Source organism: Echeneis naucrates, chromosome 3 (genome assembly GCF_900963305.1).
Source record: "Echeneis naucrates chromosome 3, fEcheNa1.1, whole genome shotgun sequence".
In the NCBI taxonomy this organism is placed as follows: Eukaryota; Metazoa; Chordata; class Actinopteri; order Carangiformes; family Echeneidae; genus Echeneis; species Echeneis naucrates.
Genome location: NC_042513.1, coordinates 24,155,097 through 24,175,242, shown reverse-complemented (window position 1 = coordinate 24,175,242; position 20,146 = coordinate 24,155,097). Strand labels below are relative to the sequence as shown.

Genomic DNA, 20,146 nt, shown 5'->3' with positions numbered 1-20,146 from the left:
ACTACTGCAGGTCTGAGGACAGTCCATTTCTCCAGTTTAGGCAAACGCTGAATAAGTGCAATGTCTAGTATAATGTCAAGAAAATACAAACCCACACGTACATACATACGTACAGTACATGACTAACTGATAAACTCGATTAGCTATACAAGGGTGCCATTCTCCAAGCTGAAACCGAAAGGCTACATGTTAATGCACCTCTATAAAATCCAGTGTCCATTACAGAGGGGCGGGGGGCAGCTCGGAGGGGGGGGGGGGGGCATGTGAGCTCCCCCGGACTGGATGTTGTCAGTAGATAGTTTGGTTAAATTGTCCATGTGTTTCTGTACAGTGCCATTAGTGAGTTGCGAAGCCAATGGGAAGTGTAGTTGATACACAGATATTTATCCCAAAATAAAATATTTAAAGGAAAAAATAAATACAAAAAAAAAAAAAAAAAAACTAAATCGATCTTCTCCTTTTCAACAAATAACAAGTTGCTAAAACTTTTCCCACAAGTTTAGTGGTTGATATTCATGAACAGAATGGCTCGATGTCACATTTCAACGACTCATGTACTTGTGACAGACAAACCAAAACAGTCAAGTAAAAGCGCATTGAAGAGGCTAAACTCTCCAGGCTTGGGTGTTAAGTCCCCTTGAAATCAGTGCCAATACCAATCACTTTAAATTATAGGGTCTAATTTCATTGAATGTTAGTAGCAAAAATACCATTCAGTGACGCTTAGAGGAGAATTTATGGCCCGTGTTCTTATTTGAACTGTTAAGTCACACTTAACAGTTCTGATTCATGAAAGTGCATCATGAATCAGAACAGTTGCAATTCTGTCATGAATTATGAAAACATTCTCTGCGGTTGGATTTTTACCTTCGATAAGCAAAGTGCTCTCATGTATGTTAAATCAAGCCGCACCTCTCGCTTCCTGAATTCCGAAAGCTTCATCCATTAAACAAGGACAAAATGACATAACACTGCTTGACCGTCACACAAGCATGTCACAGACCTTAATCCATTTCATTAGGGGGAGAAAATTAAATTAACGAATCAGAGATAATGCCTTTGCAAACACAATAAGAGAACAAACTTCTATGTGCATGTAAATCCATCCAACCACAAAGGGATCTAATTATCTTTTGGAATGATTATTTTGTCACTAAATATTCACAGAGAGAAATGATAAATAGAGATAATTAGTCAAAAAGATCAGTAAAAGTGCAGCAAGAGAGGAGAAAGCCGAGTTGATCGGGGGTTTGAAAGTGTGTGTATATGTATGGAGAGCCATACCAGTGACTACCTCCTTTATTCTGCACCAGAGTGTAACAGTTCTGTTGTAAATGTCATGAACTGAGAAAAACACAATGAATTTGACCAGGCTAAACCTAACTGAGGGTTAAAGGAACATGTAATGTGCAACCACTTGGAGAGAGAAAGAGAGGGTACAAAGAGGAGCGAATGGGGGGTGGGAGTTGGGGGGGGGGGGTGAGACGACCAGAGCAAAACAATTCCAGAAATAATGTGCTCGAGAGCTCGGCACTCGGCCTTCAGTATCGGGCTCGAGGACAGCTCGCCCAAACATTCGCTCTATCTGTCTGCCTGCCTGTGTGCCTCCGCCAGAGAGATGCATTGATCCAAGCATGGTGGTGAACGGCCATTAGCTGGAGTAGATCTGGGTCCCAATCACACGCATGATCTCCTTTTGAACCTTCGGCTCCTGGGTGTTGATGTTGGCATCGCCCACTTGGCCGTCCTCGTACCTGCAGGCAAACATAAGGACAAAGGTACACGCAGTTTGCATACACCATGGTTACTTATCATTCAGCGTGGTTCATAATTCTGTGTATCTTTTGTGTTTTTAGGTTGTATTTGGTGGCATAATGGGCCCACACAAAGTACATCATGAACAAGGCATAATACTGCTCGATGTTTCCATGACAACTGAGCACCAGCGAGTTGCTCCGCATCGCTACAGTGATTTTACAGGTCTGATACAATTAATCCTCTTGTTTTGATTCTAACCATGTCAACCATTTCTTCAGGCTGAAAACTATGACCAAGGAGAGCGCGAGCACAAGTTCGGGACTGAATTATATTTAGCCGTGATTTAAATTTGATAGCAGACCATCTCAAATCTGATTTTCAACTCATTACACAGCAGTGGGCATGTTAATAGACTTTGCCATCTGGTGAAGGCTTGGACTCAAAGCCCTAACATCAGCAGCCAGTGTGGAAGCCATGTTTTATCTGCTGGCTTTAAAACACCGCTTAAAACGTCACGCTGAAAATCTTTGACCTGAGCTGAACCCAGTCTGGTCAGGTCCGAAATGGCGACGAGTGGTGAGGGACAACAGCGTCGGTTACCATAAGACTTCATTACATCACCGTCAGCACGTGCAGCTTAGCAGGTAAAAATAACAATCCCGAGTGATGAGCTATGCATTTTAAATGTGGCGAGGAGTTTAATATTTTCTCTGTGTTTGCAACATTTCTTTTGGTAATTAAATATTCATTCTGTGGAAAGAATGGAGGAGTTGAAAGTGTTGGGAGCCCTTACACAAAAAAGAAGCGAGTACAGACATGATCGGATACAGGACACACCCAGATGTTTCCGTGTTTCTGCAGATCCTTAGATGTTATAACTGTTGAAAAGAGAGGAGCATGTTTCAGCGTAATTCTTCTTTTTCTTCTTCTTATTATTATTATTGGTGTTTTTTTTTTATCATATATTACATAAAATCCACTGTAGCTTAAACTTAAATATCCTGTGAAGCACTTTATATCTTCTTTTGCACTTATTGGGTCAATAATCATATTACAACTATTGCATTTTTTTTTTTTATAAGATGGGAATATGAATAGGCCATTTTTACTTAGATGTGAATCATTTCACTTTCTGGAATTTTCTTCCCATCCAGCTTTTGAATTTGATAAATTCAGCAGTTGATACAATTTGTTAAAGCGTTTATTTTTTCATAGAAATACATCACAACATATTCATCTAGTATACTGACAATTTATCTTATCTTTTCGCTTTAATACAAATTATGTTTGTTATTACCTTCACAGAGGGCGATACAATTCAGATTTCGACTCTGAAGAAACCGTGACTGTATTGGACGACTCTATTGGGAAAAAAACAACAACAACAACAACAACAACAAGGGCAACAATAAGTTCCTCCAGCCAAGCTGCTACTTCATCTAAGTGAGAATCTAACATTGATATTCTCGCACTGAAACGGTGTGTGACATTAAGAACCAGAGCAGAGGGATGATAAGAAAGCATTTGAAGTCAGAGCAAACATTTTAAAATTCATTCTGCCTTTTGGCAGAAGAATCAATGCTGATTCCTCTCAGGGCTACAAATTGTCCCGTGTCTTATTTACTGATCTTCTTTCGTGGTAGTTGGTAAAGTCAACACATGTGATCTCACCTGGGGTATGGTGTTCATACGGTTGTAGCGCTGCACCAGCTCATCTTTGGTGGGCATGCGGTGTTGTCCTTTCCCCATTCCTGCAAACACGGCACACAGAGAGCAAACAGCCCTCAGTCAGAGCGACCTTACCTCGAGTCATTCAAGCTGTGAAAAACCTTCCTTTAGTGGTCTTGAACTCCTTGTACAGATAAATTATCACCCATGGTGCTAACCGTCATATGAAGGTTATTGGTCTCAGAAAAAATAGAAAATGAATGTCAATATTGAGGCAACCTGGTAAAAAAGCTGTCATTTTATTATAAAGAAATGGGGTAGGCATAGCATTTTTTCAAAAGTATCCTTAATTCTGACAATTTGCGCCTTCTTAAGAAAATTGCTGCAGGGGGGCTGGATGGACCTGCTGGTAACCGGATGAAGTGCTTACTCACATGACAACCACCGCTGGATGTGAAATGTGAATTTGTGTTTCAGTAGAAGTACATGAGGAGAAGTAAAGACTTCAGGGCTGATTTATGGATTTGACACTCAACCCGAGACAAAGAAAGCAATATAAAAAGCCAGCTATGAACCACGTAACACACATGAATGCGCAGACATCTCCGTTTTACACAGCAACAACATAAAGTATGATATGGTAGGTGGCAAGTTCAGCGGCCCACGGCCTGGAACCCAAAAAGGACTCACAGCACACTGCAGCACAACAGAATAGATGCATGGAAAGCTCCCACAAATGAAAATGAAGTGTGTTCTGGGATGACAATCAGGCCACGTCGCACACAGAGAGCACACAGAGAGAGTTACTTCAACCAACATGGTGGAAAAAAGGAGGAGGAGGAGGGAGCCATTCCTACCTGAGTATCCAAAAGATATGCTGGAGATGGGGCTCAGATAGATGCCCTTTCCATATGCTGCCCCATGCAGCTTGGGTTTAAAAAGAGCAAGAAGGAAGGGTCACTGAGCAGTTGCACAGGACAACCTCACATACACACACCTGGTATGTGCACAATGCATACCAAAATGAAAACCAAAGTTCAGTCGCAAGAAAATCTGTATGTCAGTGTTTTAGAGGTCATCCTGTGACAGTTCACATGAAAACTCCACAAACAGAGCATACTGAATGCATGCACCAGTTCACACAGACATACAGCAGAGAGCCAAAGAAAGACCATCACGCCTTCAAACTGAACACATTTCCTCCTCACAACATAATGCAGTCCAGTGGAGATCATTTCATGCGCTCCAATTTTGTGCAAAACGCAATGCTGCAATCAAAAATGAGACCACAAATCTTGCTTTTAAGATGAAAGATGATATGAGAATGACTGACAATGATGATGATGATGAAGAGCCGTCTCACAAGGATGTCCATTTTGAGGAAAAGTGAAGGGCCACGGGTAAGCCACAGTGGCACCGGGGGATAATCGAAGGGAAGAACAAAGAGCAACTTGATGGGAGGAAAATGTGAGGTAGATGGAGGTCGTGGACGTGGAGGACGTGGTACATCTGGGAGAAATCAAAAGGAACAATAGACGAGAGGTTTTGTGTGATGGCTGGACCTGGAGGCAGAGTCAGCCCTACTCCTCCCCCCTGTGAAACACAATGACAGAGGTGTGGGGGGGGGGGGGGGGGCAGTGTCAATGCTCAAGGTGAAACAGAGAGGAGAAAGACGAGACAGACCAGCGCTGAGAAAAGATCAAAGATGCAAAGTTCAAAAAGTTGGAGAACAAAGGCATGAATGAAACACATCAGCATGATAGAGCAATCACGGCTGACGTGAACGTTTCATAGATCCTTGAGATTTCAGATTTAATTGTGTTTAATCTCTTTTCAGGACATGCTGATGTATCTCCAAGCAATCATTATCAGCCGTATCGTGCAAATGAGACAATTCTGTGCTTCTCTAGCGCTGACTTCTTTTCTTCTTTGATTATTTGATTTATCTTTTGCAGACCTGGGTCATGAAGTGCAACACAAAGCTTTGGCAGAACAGCATAGAGATACAGATGTAAGCAGACCTGAGTAAAACACGGACACATCGGAGCCATGGTATGGTTTTTAGCTTCTGCCTTTAAACTATGTTTATGGGTCTGATTTGGTCGATTGCACCCATCTAGGGATCACGAGAACAGATACTTTGGTACCAAGTCGATGCCAAAATTCAGAAAATGTGACAGTACTAGTTTTTCTACAATGCTGTAGGCGCCAAAGGAAGTTCAGATGTTGTATGTACTGGGGGTGTGATTCCTCCACGAGTGACTATTATAATAACCCTACAAGTGTTCTAGTCTTACATCAAATGCAAAGAGAGGAACAAGGCAAGCGCAGGAAACAGTAAAAACAGCGTGTGAGTGATGCTGGTGCCGAAACATGTCTGCTGTGACTTGTGGAAAGATTGCTGTACAGAGGATTTTGGTATTCAACACGGATCATCTGACACAAAGTTTAGACGACCAAAAGACTCTTCATTATGACTGAAGGCAGGAAACACGTCAAACTTTGTGGAAGCAGCTTAAAGTCTAATGTCCAGATCTGTACAGAACTCGGGCTGACGCAGCTTCATTTGTTAGCATTATATAACAGCAAACAACATGTTGTCACAGTCAGTTTATGTCTTAAATATTACCATTATTGTCAGAGAACTGTGACTGCTGCCATCTGTTATAGCAAGGCCCCACACGCATGTTCACCAAGGCTAACGTAAACCTTCTAGTTTAGACTAGTGCAGCAACAGCTCATAATGCCAGCTGAGTCCTCACAACACTGGCAAGGCGTCCGCTGCCCGTGTTGTTATCTGTTTGTTTGCTGCTGTATTGAAATTCATAGCAGTAATCGGGCGGATTTCAGTGGTATTGCTACCAACTACCCAGTTCCTGAAATTGTGACATCCCTGTTTCCGCCTGGTATCAAATATTTTTCAAATCTTTGAGTGTTTGATGCTTCTATGTGGCTCACGTCTGAAAAGAAAACGAGTGGTGTCATTTACTGACCTTTTATAGAAGCCTTCTTTTTCCATCCAGAGGAAGTGTGTACTCACTATAATGCGGCTTATCCTTTGCGTCCTCCAGGTCCAGACCTAGCCTACTGAATGCTCTAGGTGGTTAACCCCTACAGGGCACACAGGCAGCTTCCTGACATCACAGCTGACACCACAGTCCCCTCCTTTTGTCCCACAATAGGAAGAGACGTGCTGTCTGCTGCTGTCGTGGGAAAGAGCCAGAAAGCAGTCGACATTGGCCAGGAAAATCTCCCAGTGTGCCCTGCTCGCTAAAATGCCAATTGCAAAGCTGATGAAAGGGAAGCTGGCATCCATTAACTGCAAAAATGAATCAGCCGGACAGCGAGCCTGCTCTACCCGAGAGCAGGTTTACTGTCCGAGAGGAGATGGATCGTAAATTCCAGCCAACTGTCAGGGTTACGTACCTGCAGTTTGGTATAAGAGGCATTGACTAGTCCATTTCTCAGAACAGAGTGCCAGTTCTCTATATGGGAACCACTAGAGCAAGTGTAGAGAGAGGGAGAGATGAGAGAGAAGAGGTAAAACAAAGTGCTGTGTGAAGCATTGATCTTAATGCGCAGCCACTCATGTGTAGGGGCCAAATCCAATAAAATAAATGACACTGTGGTGCATTTTATCTTATGACCTTTAATTCACTGTTAAGTCTTTCTAGTATCATATCTTGAGCAGAAAATCGAATTACCAAAAAATAAAAACAGCTAATCTCATATCAACTGTCAAAAAAGATCAGCAAATGGACATACACTAAAATTAGAGTAACTTACTGCATTTACTATTGACAAAATATCCTCAATTATTAGCCTTATGCACAGATTCCGCATAAAAATAAAAAAAAAGCTAGGGTATTTATATGCAAACCCACTGATCAATATTTGTGAAAATTGAGATTAAAAGATTTAAACTCAAACCCTCAAATGATGTATTGAAGTCATCTATTTATACCATTTGTGCAAATTCTTTTTGGGATATTCTGTTACATCATTATAGTCCTCTAAATATATATCATTTAATATTCAGAAGAAAGTATTAAAAGGTAAAGATGAAAGATGACCACCCATCACTGCTGCCTGTCAGTGCAGGTTGGGTTATTTGAATATATCTCCCATTGCAGGTATCTTTCTTTCTTAAAATAAAATAGAACAGCGGTCACAGCAGCGTCATCAGTGCTGTTATTTTTATCTTGTCTCAAAGCAACACAAGGTTCATCTTCACACAGTCTAAAGAACAAACCGAAAAAAGTCCTTTATTTCGCTCATCAGCTGATTATGGATTCTCTTGTGAGCCTTGCAGATTGTCATTGACCCTGAAAATTTAAGTATATTTTCTGTATGCTTCTATTTATATCAGTGCAAAACCATGCAAGCCAAGCTGAATTTGTTTGTTTTTTGTTTTTTTTTTGTTGTTGTATTTTCCGTTGAGGATTAATTTTGCTGTATTAATCGCCGTAAAGAGAGACTGTTAACACTGCTCACGAATGAGTTGTACCCTACAAGTGTCCAGATGGGCCGTGTGTGTCTAAAATATTCAGCAGAGCCCCATCTGCTACTGTACAAATCTCTATCTCACAGATACTGCTGGCTCCATGTGCTGGCTTAGCAAGGTGGTTTCTCTGTCCAAGAGAATGGCCGCTGCTCTGTGCTGTTGTTTGTTGTGTTTCCATAAAAATCTGCTAGAATGGCCCCTCCATTGGCAACACAATGACCAGGTGTTGCACCGAGCCGTGTTCATGCGTGTACTGCTGTAATTCTACATCATGCGTGCATTTTAGTGACTATGCTTCATACAAGATTGCTCGGAGAGAGCATATAATCTCTCGCTCTTTATTTCCTAAAAGAAAGATAAGACTAGCTATTTATTTGTGATATTTGAAGTCAGGGTGATTTTACTTTATGAGCTATGGCGTGAATGAGAGTACTGATTGCATGAGAGCCCAAAAGGCCATGGCAGGGGCAAAGTGAACTCACTGGAAGGCGAAGGTGCTGCCGTAGAGCTTCTTGGCAGTGCGGAAACGGGCCTCCTTGGCTGGGGGACTGCTGAGCAGCAGGAACTGGTGGGAGGTGTGCATGAATTTCAGTTGCTACCACAATGAGATCATAAGGGACAGGTGAGAGCAAGAGAGAGACGAACGGGGAGAAAGACAAAGTAAACATAAGCCATGAAATTACACAATGCAGCAGCACACAACTGATTGAATTGAAGGAGACTTTAGGGGATGCTGTTCTGGAGTCCTACCCTACTGAGAGGCAGCTTGACGATATGAGACCTATTACTGGAAATAATCCTGTAGAAGGAAAGACAGGAAATCAAATAACAGGTCGAATGCAATTTCAAGTGTTTGCCATTTTCTCCCAATGTAACATCATAGCATGAAGAACGACAAAGTACTGTTTCTAAAAACATAATGCTGGTTCTAAACACGTGTCCCAGTGACTCAGCTGGACACTGAAACTGAAGACCCTAAATGGGATTCAGTCATTAAATTTCATCATGTACACCAGAAATAAATGAAGCCACCAGTATTATAGTGTTGTCGATCACTATTTAGCAAAGACACTGAGTTTGAAATGCTCCCTGCTGATGAGCAGTTCTGAATTTTACTGTCTGAAAAGCTTCTAACCATGCAAGCAGAATAAATCCATTTTCAGGACTACATACCATTGAAGTAGGGGGTGGGCCAAAGGATCCAGTTTGTCCATTTGTTTCTTTATCTCCAGATAGGAGCCCTGAAAAAAATAAAAATAAAAAAAGAACTCACACACAGCACACGTGATCAGGTACAGTCCAGTTACAGTAACACGGACAAAATAAACTAATCCGCAATCATTTTCACTTTGACAGACTTTGACAAGGCCCCCAACCGGTGCAGCTCAGCTGTCACTAAATACACAACTGTGCAACCAACACTCCATTAAACTAAAGAAACTGTGTCTACATGATGTACATGAAGACTAACAGTAGCCTGGATACACACCCCCCCCCCCCCCCAATCTCCTCCTTGTACCTGGGTCATTTCTCGGATGGACATGACGCTGTCCAGTGCTTTCTGCAGTCTCTCATAATTCTTCTTCTGTGTTCATTGGTTGAGCCAAACATCCGTTGGTACGCAATGAGAGAGGGAACAACATACAGATATCTAAAATCTCCGTTTCCGAAAAGTTTCCGAAAATATTCAGAAACAACATATCTTACTGATCACTTCATAGCTACACATTCTACATGTTATCTTAGAGTTAGATTCACTCATTGGGATGGTTAGAAATCACAGTTCCACCAATGGGGATGCTGACCTTTGGGTTGAAGGCCAGAGTCTTGGGGTCATTGGGGTCAACAACTGATGGGTAAGGCTCAAAGATGATGCTCTTACGAGGAGACTCAAGAGCAGCTCGACACATAGCTACAAGTAGGTCCACGACCTGGGAATACAGGGATTTGACATAAATTCATTTAATGCCTTTAGCCGACGCTGTTATTCACTCACTTTGATAGTTCAGATTAAATTCATAAACAACAAATAACCAGAAATGAGCATCATCACATCTCATTCTCGAGGGTTTGCATTTAATGTTGCTTTTGAGTATATGTTAGGCTTTTATTCTTTAATATAAAACCCAAGAGACATTTCTGAGAAATAAAAGAAAGTGAAAAAAAAAACCAACAAAACATATCTTGTGCTATATGTTATTTATGTCACTATATGTCACCTCTGCTCCAGTGGCCACTTCCTCTGCAGCTCCAGACATCACACCCAGTGTGTAAAAAGAGAACACACACAGCTCCCTGGTGCACACAGCAGGCTACACACACAAACACAAGAATTCATAAAGTAGCAAACTTCCGAATGAGTACCACATACCTTCACAAAAAAAAAGAAGCCTACCCATGCACGTACTGACACGCTGACTCTCTTGCTAACAGGATCATATTACTAAAGGAAACATATCGGCATCCTTGTGTTGTGAGTCTATACTTTACGCTTCTCCGCTCTGCTGTGTTACCTTCAGCATGGATCCGTTCTGAAAGACGTGCTGCTCATCGCAGACCACGCAATACTCGTTGAGCGTGGGGATCCTCTGCTCTGAGTACTTCATTATCTGTTAGGAGAAACGCACAGCGGTGTTCCACGTCATCACTCCCACCTCTAGCACAGCCGTATCAAGGAGTACAGGTGAGTGTGTCGGAGGAATCGTCACAAATTACAATCTTCTTTGCTTAATCTACGACTAGGTCCTGGCACAACTCAATGCGGCGTGGGCCTCCAGTCTTTGTCGCTGCCAGCTACCAACAATACAAGCTCCTCCAAATAAACATCCGATACAGCACAGTCTTGAAGCCACACGGGGGACCCTAATTAACAATAATGAAGTCATGTAAAAATGACTAACTATCAAATCCCACTGAAAAAGTCATTGATTTTAAGTGTCTGTGATATGTCCATGAGGACTTTTTGATGTAACAGTATTTGCTCTTTCCCTCTCAAGGTCTAACCTGGACTAAGAAGCCATATTCCAAGGTAGGGATGTTCTTGCAGTGGCCGCCCGCCTGGGATGAGAAAAACAATTCAATCAGCTGCCTCGTGGTAATCTGCGCTGGGGCCCTGGCCGCCGGGACAGCCACAGTCTGATGAGTCAATGAAGACAAAGCATTATGGGAAACGGCACAGCAGCCATGTAACGGTAAGGGTAGGGAAAGGCTCAGGTGGGAACAGAGCGGGTGGCGGGTGACTGAGAAGGAGGGTCAGAGTGGATCACAGTGGATTAAAAGAAAAACAGGACAAGATATGGTGCCGTGTTTTAGTGAATCTAATAAGTGCAGTGATAACAGTTTAGATAGAAACCTTTGTGACCACAGCATGACATGTGAGATAGACACAATAAAGGCAAAAAAGTTAAATAAAACATGTCTGACCATACACAGATACTGGTTTGTTCTGACTGAGGCTGACCTGGCTGTTTGGCGGGTAGCTGAACAGTTCGCCTTTAGGGTTCTTCATGGTACATGAGATGGAGCGGTTCATCAGGCGGGTCACTCTCAGCTCGGGGACGCTCAGCTTCCCTTTTAAAACTGTGTCCTGGATCAGAGGGAAACTTGGCGATCTGGAGAAGTACAGATACAAAACATGTGCAGCACTTAATCAATCATCACTATTTGGCTTCTAAGCGAACATGGCTTAATCGGAAATTTTGCTCGCCGATCCAATGTTGTCATGAGTAAAAACTTCATTACTAAGCATAGCGTTTGCAGCATGTCTTCATCTGTAATTTTATTTTGTGATGCTGTCATGTGTTAACCCGGTCAATATGTTGGTAGTTATTTAATGGCTCGACTCGCACTGCGATTACAGACAAGTGAAATCTGTGTAGAGAGTGGCACAAGTCGCTAACTTAAAATACAAGAACCTATGTTTCCCCCTCAGGACATAATCCAGGTCCATTCCTCTTGTCATGACATTCCTGTCAAATCACAAGGATGTCAAGTCAGCCTTGTAGTTAGTGAAGCTGGCCGTCCATCGAGTGGGCCAAGATTCAGTCCCTGTGCACCCATAAATGTCAAAGCATCCTGAAGGAAGACAAAGACCGAGAAGAGAACTTCTCCCTTGGGGAAATTTGTTGAGTGTGTCAGATTTTAAATTTATGTCAATTTGCACTGTGCTGTGTCAGAGCTTTCTTTCCCCTGCCCTGTCATCTTCGTACTGTTCACCTTTCACTGACGACTGACATTCTCAAACTGTTTTCATTTCTATTTTTACAGCTTTCACTTCGTTGACCAGATATATGACATTTTGCCTTGATCTCTCAGAAATCTCCTGTCTTGGAAAAACAACTTTCTTATAAGCGAGTAAAGATCTATTTCCTTTATATGGCAACTTTTAAGCTCAGATATTATTGTGACGTCGAAGAAAGGCACACTAGAGACACAATGTAGTGATAAATATAAAAGACAACAATAAAAGAAACATTCTGTAGATATCATTCCCCATGAAACTGGATATTTCATGGTAAAGTAGTTTCCAGATTGATGTCAGCAGGCACCGACTGAATGAAAACAAGCAGCAGTGCAAAATAAACTGTGAAACCCAGTGCAATAATATAATTCCTAAATTATAGTAATCAACCAATTGCAAATTAGCAACCGTACTTGTCTGCAATTTTTATTTTTTAAAAATGCAATATTTGCCTGTTTTCTAGAATTTTTCTAATTGCCTTAGTATTCCAAATATCTACCTGAGGTAATTTGTACTCATTTGTAGCAATTAGAAATAAATTATGTCAAACTAATCAGCCGTTGGTTTTAACATCAGCATCTAAATTAACCATTATTGTTGTAAATGACTTAAATGAGTAATCACATATTGCCAAAAAAATTTTCATATCTCTCATCCCTACATCTTTGCTTCGTTTTTTGAAGTTAATATATTTTTCTACATGAGACTGGAGATTGTCTGTAACACAGGCATGACAAACTAAATGACTGAGAGAGAGACCTACTTAGGTATGGGGGAGAAGATGCTGAGCCCGGCACGAAACTTCTTGATGGTTCCTCCTGCTTTGAACCAGCTGTGCCTCTTCTCCTGCTGGGCCTTGAGGAACTCATTACTGAGGTGCTTCCACTGCTGTGAGGTGAATGTGCTCAGGATCCTGCCGTGTTACAAAAAAGCCAAGCAGGAAGAAATGAGTGAACATTTAGAGCAGATTCTATTTGTTCATTGGTGCACATTAGTATTTTGTTTTGGGTAAATCTAGATTATGTAGATTTAAGATTATAATCCAATGTGTATGTTTTTAAAGCCATTGGTGAAAGTCAAATATAAATAATCCAGGATTTCTATTTCTGGGGCTACATATTTCATTTTGTAAACTTTTTTTCTTTTTTTCTATAATCTGTAAAACTGTTTCTCTATAAAATATTTTAGCTGTTGACTATAACAGATCACATAACTTACTTTTTGAGCTGCAGGCCCAGGCTGAAGCCTTCTTTATTAGAGGGCTGGAACACTTCTACTGACGGCTCTGAGTAAAGATGACTAACATTATTACACAGTGCACAGATTCACACATAGTCTTTCTTTCACTCTCCCTCTTGTGCATCACATATTGTACTCACCTCCCACGCTCAGTGAGTAGCACAAAAACCTAAAGTCCCTCCCAGAAAACCAACATCCACCCTGACATCTTTACTCACCAGGTCCATCGAGGTACTGAGAAAGAGAAAAGCGCAGTCTCAGAATAATGGGCTCTGTTCTGATAACTTTCCAAGCTGTCGCAACCTCCTCCTGAGTCAGACACACACACACGTATACACATACACACAAATATACAGAGTTAGCACCCTAATTAAGGCCATTTCTCATTACATAAATAAATGATGAGCGTACGATGCATTATAAATGATGTGTTACTTTGCAAAATGGCAACGTTAGAATAGTAATGGGCAGAGATGTGTGTGCAGAAGAAAGCACGCTGACTCACATCTAAGAAACCGATGTTAATGTGAAGATCGATGTCCACATCATCAATTGTTCCGTACTCCCTGTTCAGGAACACAACCACAGATACAGTTAATTTATCATAAATAATGGAATGCATTACACTCTAACCCCTTCACCAGATTATCCCTTGAGGGAGAAAAATGAGGGTTATTTTTTCCCTGTTTTGCCAGACAGTGCCAAGTTAAAATTAGTACATAATCCCTTCGTCTTTGTATTCTGTGAAGCTAATTAAGAGTAGTCAGCAGACTGAGTCTCACCACCTCTTTGGTTATGCTGTTTGTTTGCACATTTTTCAAAATAGCTCACACAGTATATGTGTGCCTCACCTGACAGAGACGGCGCTGTCAGTGTAGATGTCTTTTACTGCCTCGATGTCTGCATCCAGTTGAGGGTGACGGTACAGGTCGGCAGCACAGCTCCCCTGTAAGAAGCAACGCTCGCAATAAGTCCACTTAATTCTCCGCAGTCGCAGCTGTGCTGTTCCAAATGTTTTCATGTAGACTTTCAAACAATTTTATGTTTTTGTTTTGTTTTGTTTTTTTTTTTTGTTCCACGGAATGAAAAACACAAAAGCGGAATTTAATTTATGCATATTGTTGAATTGGCCACATTGAGGCTAATTTGCATTTCTATGACATCAATTAAAACTGAAGTTTCCAACCTTTTATCCATTCATTTTGGCGGATTCTTTCAACTGCTTATTCATTATTCTTATCTACCATTTTTCAACCATTTAACAATTACTTTGAGCCTTTCCAATTTGTTCAAGTTACTATAAACATTTATCCATTTTAGCCTTTAGCTGACAAACTATCCATTACTGGCAGCTATACTGGTCTTTACCTGTTAGCTGACCGATTCAGCCAATAGATAAATCTTAATCACCTGCTTGAAACTGTTTTCTGTTACTTTAGAAATCTATTTCAACCACACCTGCCAGTACTTTTAGCACTTTTTTATCCATTCCTATTAGCCTACTTGTGAACTGTTTTTAACGCATTCTTAGCATAACACATAGTGTGTGTTGGTATTACAGCTGATTTAATGGAAATATGTGATATGCGACGTGAGTCTTTATTTTATCTAGACACACTAGATCGTTCCTTGCAGCCACCTACAACTGCAGGTTGTTTGGAATCACTGTTGTAGATAAACTACTGGAAAAAACAGATAATAATAAAACAGATAATATTCAGATAATAGTTCTCAACTTATAAGAGCCTTTTGATCTGTATGAACGTCCTGACTGTATGTTGCTTCTGTTGACTGGTTGCGGACCAATTAACCTTTAATAAATCACACCCCAGCCCACGTTCTTGTAGTTTTTGAGCATCATATTAGATGTTATAAGATATTAGAATTGTCTTTTTAGAAATGAAGGTTTCCAGTTCAGCTCAACCAATTTTATTTGATTTTAATTTCCTAACTCTGATGCAACATTGAGCGCATTTTGTAATTAAAATAAACAGACTTGTTCAGGAGATCTTTGTCTATCAACTGCAGGCTTAGAGAGCCCTGTTATTTGGGATGACTTGACCTAATCACTGTAGATAATTTTTCATATTAAAAAAAGTAGCTGGGATTGGCTCCGGTGAAAGATGGATGGATGGATGGAAAAAGTTATATTTTTAATGATCGTTTTTACACTCTGACATTTGATATGTTCCTTCTCACATTTTGCATCTGTTAAAGAAATGATTCAAGTATTAATAATAATAATAGCCATTGCATGTACTGCTGGTGTCTAGACTTGAAGTAAGACTTTTGTCTCCTCAGCTCTGAATGTGAAGAACAGATCTCACATTCTCATCCTTATCGTCATTATGCTGCTTTCATGTCCTCTCACGGCAGAGAAATGAGCTTCAAGTCCCAGACTGGATTTACATTTCAATCACAAGACTTTGGAAGATAACAGGAAAAAAAAGGAAGACTAATGGATTAAGATCTTGTATGGAAGTGAAGCATTGAACTTTACGGGATGAGATGATACATTAAATGGCAGCCCTGGAAATTACATTGACAGTTGCTTGTGATTGATACTTGCAGAAGATAATCACACTAAAAAGTTACTGTGACACCTTCTTCCTTTCTCCCAGAACCTGATTTGTACTTGAGTGCTAAATGTCGTTTGCTATTATCAGTTGGCAGAAAAATTCATATTCTAGACAAAGCCCAGAACTTTGACTCATGACTTCCAATTTAACAGAGGACCCAGATTCACATTAATTAAAATGTTTGCCCTGGTAGCAGTGAGGCATTAGGATGGAAATGTCAGTCAGCTGGTCCATCTGTTCTGCACTACCAGAGCAAAATATCCCAACCAGTATTGGTTCAATTGCCATGACATTTCGCCCAGACATTCATAATCCCCAAAAGAATGATTCTAAATCATCTTGTGACTGCTGACTTGCTGTTTAGCGCCACCATCAGTTCAAAATTTCTCCTTTAACAACACACACGACACACTTCAGGCTCTAAAACCTGAAGTGGTTCTTAATTGTTAGAGGATGAAAAATGTTTCCTTTAGTATCATTAGACAAAAATATCAGCCAACTAAAGATATCATCATGTAACTGCCAGACGGGCCCAATGTTCGGTAAACATTTTATTTAAACAGCTCCAAGGCTTTTCCTTTTCTGCCTAACCTCAGATCAAATTATGTATTTTTAATCCTGATAACTAGTAAAGATCAAATAAGGATGACAAAAATATCTTACCATTGACTAGCAGAGCCTTATTTCATTAAAAGGACAGTGGAAGGGACAAAACTGAAATTTAGGAGGAGTAATATCCTCCTCTGTACCTGAATGCCGTACAAGAACTGTTCCGATTCATTCTCTCCATCCGACTCCTCGTCTGTCCAACACTGGCCTTTGATGTCCTGTGGGCCCACATTTTGTGAAAAGGCCTTTATAATGGAACGGAGAGAAAATTTAACCTCCTTCTATCATCCTTTCATCTCACATCCTTTCTCACATCTCCATATTTAGCCTCCCATTCAAGGGCTTCAAAACATTACTTAATAAAGCATCTCAAAAGAAGAGACAAAAAGGATTGATTTATTTCCAAAACACAAGATATTCTCTGAATTCAGCCTTCAAAAAAATGGCCAAATGACAGTTAAGAGGAATGAGTTCATAAAAAAGTAGATTTTTTTAGAATAAAAATAATCATGTCTGCTGTCAACTGCAGCAAAGCCTGAGGCCCAGAGGTCCTATTGCATAAACTTACACTTTTGATACATACAGTATTTTAATATCTTTCTATTAAGCTAACACAATATTTGAATGTCTGTAGAAAGTCTGCACTTTCATTAGCAGCAGCTACGATGCAATTTTATTAAATTGACCTCTTTCTATCGTTTAAACACAATTACAAATGGATGACTCAGCTTTGTTATACGCAGAGATTAGACCAACAGAATCGAAGCTATCTTACCATTGGGTCGGCTGTTCATAGGACTCACTCAGACAGGTTTAGGCCTGTGAATACTGCCAACCATTTCAGCGGATTTCCAGGTGGAAGGAACGAGAACAGAAAACCAGATGGCTCTGGCCGACCGCCTTTCTTTCTTGAGCTTTATAGCAACGGCGCAACCTTAGAGAAAACAGAAATTAAAAATCAATAAAAGGTTGAACATGTAAAATAAAGAGGGCATCTTTAGTGGTGCCATGCCTTGGAAATGGTGCCCTCGTCCTCTGCTCTTTAAAACGTCTCTTCTTCACCTTGCCATGTATCCTGTATCCTAGCAACAGCCATCTCTGCCTCCTTTCAGAGTGGCATTAATCACTGTGAAGAGAATGTGTGGGAGATATGTGCTGTTCGTTCAGGACCCAGGATGTCTGAATTTCTTTGTTTTGCTCCCCCCCCCCCCCAAACAGGAACCAACGCTTGTCATATCAGTAGAGGCATAGTGCAAAAACAGCCCATCTGCTTATTTCAGTGCATTGTTGAATGATATTTGTTTGTCTCAGAATTAAATACAAGAACATTTTGGAAATTCTACGCAGTTTCCTTTGTTAGTGTCAGGAGAGCATTTTGTAGCCAAAGGATCTTAAGCAAAATAATCGAAGAGTGAAGGATCAATTAAACAATGCTTATTTCATAAATGAATTGCTATAATTGTGATGAGGAAAGAAAAAAATCCCAGATTTTCAAATAAATTATGAGGAAATAAAAAGACAAACTGGCATGGCATAGGCGTCCACAGTACAGTGTGTAATGTTTTTTTGTCCGCATCAGACATGTAAACAGTGAGCATGGTGTCCTTTTAACATGACTCTGAGGTATAGATGAGGAAACACTTGTTTGACTCTCCGCCATCAGAATCACACTTCCCATTTCTAGTGCATACAAGCCAAAATAATCAAGAATTTATTACATTTATCAAACCTAGATGCTGAGACGGGGCAAACAAAGACTGGATGGCAACATAGCCTGGCACAACATGACAGAGTGCCTCACAAAACCGTCACGCATGAAGGCATGCCAGCTAAATATAGGTCCATATCATTAAGAGGAGAACAATTATTCATTTTCTCTCTGTTTGCTGTCCCCCCCACCACTTTATCAGAGGAGGCAATTTTCATCACGTCTACACAAAATCATCATATCTTCATCATGACTGCACGTCTTCTTGGTGTTAAGGATCAAAAACCCTTTCAGACATCAACTGAGCCTAATTGAATACGGTCACTACCACGTCTTCCACTTCAGGTCTTCTCTTTCTCTCTATTTCCCTGCTGCCCTGCCATGTCCCCAGCTAGCATCTACACTCTGCCTGCCACCCACCCCCCCCCCCCCACTCCTCGCCATTCCCACAGCCTCTGTCGCCTCACATACCAATGGAGTCTCCAATACCCCACCTCTTTCATTCTACATCCACCACCGTCCCAATTCCTCCTTCTGATAACTATTTAGCACAAACACAGATGCAGTCAGGCGGATTTCCCCCTCCCCCCAACGCTCAGCACCCCCACCCCAGGCGTCCTCTCTTACCTCCACAGAGGATGGAGACTCTGATGCTGTCCTTGCCTCAGTTGCTCCCCCTCTTAAAGGGCACACCTGCCTCTCTCACTCGGTGGCTGTTTTCTACTGAAATGATAGATGACAATAAGCCCATTAAAATGAGATATTAGAGGAGCCGGAGCCACAATTCCCAGTTGTACAGCATCTGCTTCTCAATCCTTGTGGTGCGAGTCTGCAAGCAAGCAAGCCAGCCAGCTGGTGTGTGTGTGTGGGTCTGTGTGTTTATCTATTGCAGATCTCTGCTCCTACTGCTGTCTTATATTTTGCCTGACAACACTGAAGGGTCTGAGCATGCTCACTGAGAGCAGGCAAGCTAGTCATGTGACCTGCAGCTGACTGCACTGCTGCTGAGAAATGAGAGGCAAAAATGGAGGAAAAACCACTCTGCTCCCTTGCATGCATCTACTTGCGTGTTCGTGTGTGTGAGTCAGATTGCATAAGTAAGGGTCTATTCATGTACACTCATGCTCTGAATGCAATTTCAGATTGTGCTTTCATGTTATTGTCTGAATTAATTCAGAAAGAAAAAAGAAAGGAGAAATCACAGAAGCACAAATATGCTGTATGCAATATTTGTGCTTTAATTTCAGGTGCAGTGCAGACAAAAGTAAAATTCAAAGTATATGAAAAGTATAAATATTTCAGGAGTCCTTTTATAAAATGACAATATAAATATACTTGCTATTTCTATGACAGACTGCTTCACTGTGTGTAGGTGTCAAACAAAGTCATTTGGCATTTGAGCTAATCAGTCTTTAGCCTCATTGTCTCAAGGCTGCTATTTAAGAACTGACCTAAAGAATGGACAGATTAATGAACGGGCGTTAGGCCTACCACTGTCTGTCTATGAGAAAGCAAAACAGATATGAAGATCTACAAACTTGACTTGGAAAAGATGAGAATGCTAATGGTAGAACATAAACAAAGGCATTATAGTCTGACATTATACCATGACTGGTTCATCTGTTAATACTATCCGTCCTGCTACTTTTTCTATTTGAACAACTGATCCAGAACCACCTGTGGTGCGAACATCCAACACCCAAGAGCCAGCATATGTTATTTCCAGATGAATCCAAAAATGCCAGTTGAAAAACAAATATTTTGGACCACTCCTCAGTAAGCCATTTATACTTACTTCATCTGATTGCAACATATTTCTCAAAATGCAATGAGCATGCCAC

At 40.9% G+C, this 20,146-nt stretch overlaps 1 protein-coding gene across 3 annotated transcripts; it reads right to left on the bottom strand.

Moving 5' to 3' along the window:
- Positions 1-533: 533 nt before the first annotated feature.
- On the bottom strand, positions 534-19,163 carry LOC115040848 (protein mono-ADP-ribosyltransferase PARP6-like). 3 transcript variants are annotated; one of them, XM_029497928.1, is made up of 23 exons: positions 18,933-19,163; positions 17,373-17,531; positions 16,738-16,815; positions 14,261-14,355; positions 13,915-13,975; positions 13,628-13,718; positions 13,389-13,455; positions 12,934-13,083; positions 11,391-11,541; positions 10,934-11,065; positions 10,444-10,539; positions 10,150-10,242; positions 9,736-9,861; positions 9,450-9,515; positions 9,104-9,171; positions 8,681-8,729; positions 8,413-8,525; positions 6,853-6,925; positions 4,284-4,353; positions 3,430-3,509; positions 3,056-3,119; positions 2,552-2,636; positions 534-1,754 (listed from the first exon to the last, which is right to left on the bottom strand). In XM_029497928.1, exons 2-23 carry the CDS (start codon positions 17,373-17,375, stop codon positions 1,652-1,654), a joined length of 1,914 nt encoding a protein of 637 aa, XP_029353788.1. In that variant the 5' UTR covers positions 17,376-17,531; positions 18,933-19,163; the 3' UTR covers positions 534-1,651. The 3 variants fall into 3 exon arrangements, with proteins under 3 accessions (XP_029353788.1, XP_029353787.1, XP_029353789.1); XM_029497927.1 differs by lacking the exon at positions 18,933-19,163 and having other exon boundaries at positions 16,738-16,842; positions 17,373-17,444; XM_029497929.1 differs by lacking the exons at positions 534-1,754; positions 2,552-2,636; positions 3,056-3,119; positions 18,933-19,163 and having other exon boundaries at positions 3,355-3,509; positions 16,738-16,842; positions 17,373-17,444.
- Between the last annotated feature and the right edge of the window lie 983 nt (positions 19,164-20,146).

Coding starts and splice junctions, on each gene's coding strand:
- LOC115040848 (XM_029497927.1), bottom strand. Junction 10,243..10,443: donor AGAACGGATCCATGCTGAAG/GTAACACAGCAG, acceptor TTGTGTGTGTAG/CCTGCTGTGTGCACCAGGGA. Junction 4,354..6,852: donor CCTCTTATACCAAACTGCAG/GTACGTAACCCT, acceptor TTTAAACCCAAG/CTGCATGGGGCAGCATATGG.